Source organism: Lampetra planeri, chromosome 23, assembly GCF_965212315.1.
Source record: "Lampetra planeri chromosome 23, kcLamPlan1.2.h2, whole genome shotgun sequence".
NCBI lineage: Eukaryota > Metazoa > Chordata > Hyperoartia > Petromyzontiformes > Petromyzontidae > Lampetra > Lampetra planeri.
This window is the reverse complement of record NC_136129.1, coordinates 2,992,585-2,995,206: the sequence shown is the minus strand read 5'-3', so window position 1 is coordinate 2,995,206 and position 2,622 is coordinate 2,992,585. Positions and strand designations below refer to the sequence as shown.

The following is a 2,622-nucleotide window of genomic DNA, read 5'->3' as shown; positions in this document are numbered from 1 at the left end:
GTTGTCCGGTTTCAACAGTTCCGTTTTTTTTTTTCCGGCTAAAAACGAACCGGTGGGGAAAACCCAAACGGATCCGCGAGCGGGGGGGGGGGTCCTGTGCTGGCACGGCTCGGGTGTGCATGGCGGTGGAAAACAAAAGGGGGGTGGGGGGGTAGATGAAGAACAAACATCGTCTTTGTTTCAGAACTACCCTAATACCCGAACCATAACAAAACTCCCACCACCTTCTTATTGCCTCTGAAAATATTATTTAAAGTTTTTTTTGCGAAACTTGGCTTGACATTGCGATAACATGCAAAGTATTGAACGAAAAGTTGTTTTATTTTATTTTTTTTTGGTCTCGTGTGGGTCCGGTCGTCTTGGTTTTTTTTACATGTACGCTTCAATGTTAGTGTATAATCATCATCATTTCACCACCGCTTTGCACTTCATACGTCTGTCGCGCGGTGTAAAAATCCATCATTTTACAAACACGCATGCATTGCTTTCATGATACTCTCTTACTAGTGAGTGGTTTTTTTTGTAATAACAATATACCACCGGCCCAACTTGCATTGAGTACACACAGTCCCAAAGCTATTGCTCCACCCTACCCCCCAGCAAAGTAAACCATAGACACCAACCAGGCAACACCATCCGACGTGAGTGGAGGTTACTCAACAAATATGTTCATTCAGAGCCCCGCCCCCCTTTCCATCCATTTGTGGGGGGCACGCGAGCAGGGCAGGCGAACGATAGAAGACAAAACGTCCGCCCCCCATCCCTCCCCCATCGCACCTCTCTCCACCACAACAGCAACTCTCTTCACCACAACAACCACAACATCAATAACCTCCAGCACCTCTCCACCACAACACAATCACCTCCAGCACCTCTTCACCACAACACAATAACCACCAGCACCTCTCTTCACCACAACAACCACAACATCAATAACCACCAGCACCTCTCTTCACCACAACAACCACAACATCAATAACCTCCAGCACCGGTGTTAATAGGCACCCACCCACACACCTGGCCCCGCTACATCTGCATCCTCTCGCTTCCGAGACCTCACATCAAAAGGGCCACAATGCGCGCTCGCTCAAATCTCTCTTGCTATATATGTAAAAAAAACAACTGACGCACACTTCAGTTTGGTTTCCTTTTCCTTACAAAACACGAGTGCATCTTCGACCGTGGCAAAATGATTTTTATGATTTTTGTTGTATTTTTTTATATTTACTTCGTCCTTTAAGGTGCTTCAGTTTGGTTTTGTCTTTCAACAGAGGCGTAATAATTGTGATTTTTTTTTTATATGGGAATACCATCTCGAGAGCTGTAGTGCGACTCCACGGACACTATTTATTATGTACACCACACGCATAAATCCCGAACCACCGTCCCGTGAGATTCGCCACTGTAAAAGGCTTCACACACGCTCGCTCTCTCGCTCGCGAGCAAGAGTGAGTGAGCGAGGGAGAGCTGGAGAGTGCGTGAGAGAGTGTGAGAGTGCGTGAGTGTGAGCGAGAGTGTGAGAGTGCGTGAGAGAGTGTGAGAGTGCGTGAGAGAGCGATAGAGAGCGAGTGAGAGAGTGTGAGAGTGTGAGAGAGCGTGAGTGTGAGCGAGTGTGTGAGAGTGCGTGAGAGAGAGCGCGAGAGTGCGTGAAAGAGTATGAGAGAGCGTGAGAGAGTGAGAGTGCGTGAGAGAGCGAGAGAGTGTGTGAGAGTGCGAGAGTGTGAGAGCGAGAGTGCGTGAGAGAGCGTGAGAGAGAGCGTGAGAGAGAGCGTGTGAGAGTGTGAGAGTGCGTGAGACAGCGAGAGAGCGTGAGAGAGAGCGAGAGTGTGAGAGAGTATGAGAGAGCGTGAGAGAGTGAGTGCGTGTGAGTGCGTGAGACAGCGAGAGAGCGTGAGAGAGCGTGAGAGCGAGTGTGAGCGAGAGCGTGAGTGAGAGTGAGAGTGCGTGAGAGAGCGAGAGAGTGCGTGAGAGAGCGAGAGAGTGTGTGAGAGTGCGAGCGAGAGAGCGTGAGAGAGCGTGAGAGAGCGAGTGTGAGCGAGAGCGTGAGTGAGAGTGAGAGTGCGTGAGAGAGCGAGAGAGTGCGTGAGAGAGCGAGCGAGAGAGCGTGAAAGAGCGTGAGAGAGCGAGTGTGAGCGAGAGCGTGAGTGAGAGTGAGAGTGCGTGAGAGAGCGAGAGAGTGTGTGAGAGTGCGAGAGTGTGAGAGCGAGAGAGCGTGAGAGAGAGCGAGAGTGTGAGAGAGAGTATGAGAGAGCGTGAGAGAGTGAGTGCGTGTGAGAGTGCGTGAGACAGCGAGAGAGCGTGAGAGAGCGAGTGTGAGCGTGAGTGCGTGAGACAGCGAGAGAGTGCGTGAGAGAGCGAGAGTGTGAGAGTATGAGAGAGCGTGAGAGTGAGTGCGTGTGAGACAGCGAGAGAGCGTGAGAGAGCGTGAGAGAGAGCGAGTGTGAGCGAGAGCGTGAGTGAGAGTGCGTGAGACAGCGAGAGAGTGCGTGAGAGAGCGTGAAAGAGTGCGTGAGAGAGCGTGAGAGTGCGAAGCCACCCGGAACGACGCGTCGACTCTTCACAAAGTGCGTGTCGCTTTGAGATGAACCACTGCCGTCCGCTCCGGGTGCTGGGGGGGGTCAT

At 51.6% G+C, this 2,622-nt stretch overlaps 1 protein-coding gene across 1 annotated transcript; it reads right to left on the bottom strand.

Moving 5' to 3' along the window:
- Positions 1-302: 302 nt before the first annotated feature.
- On the bottom strand, positions 303-2,622 carry LOC144726234 (uncharacterized). Its single transcript, XM_078604769.1, has 2 exons — positions 895-2,622; positions 303-832 (listed from the first exon to the last, which is right to left on the bottom strand). The coding sequence occupies exon 1, from the start codon at positions 2,620-2,622 to the stop codon at positions 1,351-1,353; it is 1,272 nt and encodes a 423-aa protein (XP_078460895.1). The 3' UTR covers positions 303-832; positions 895-1,350.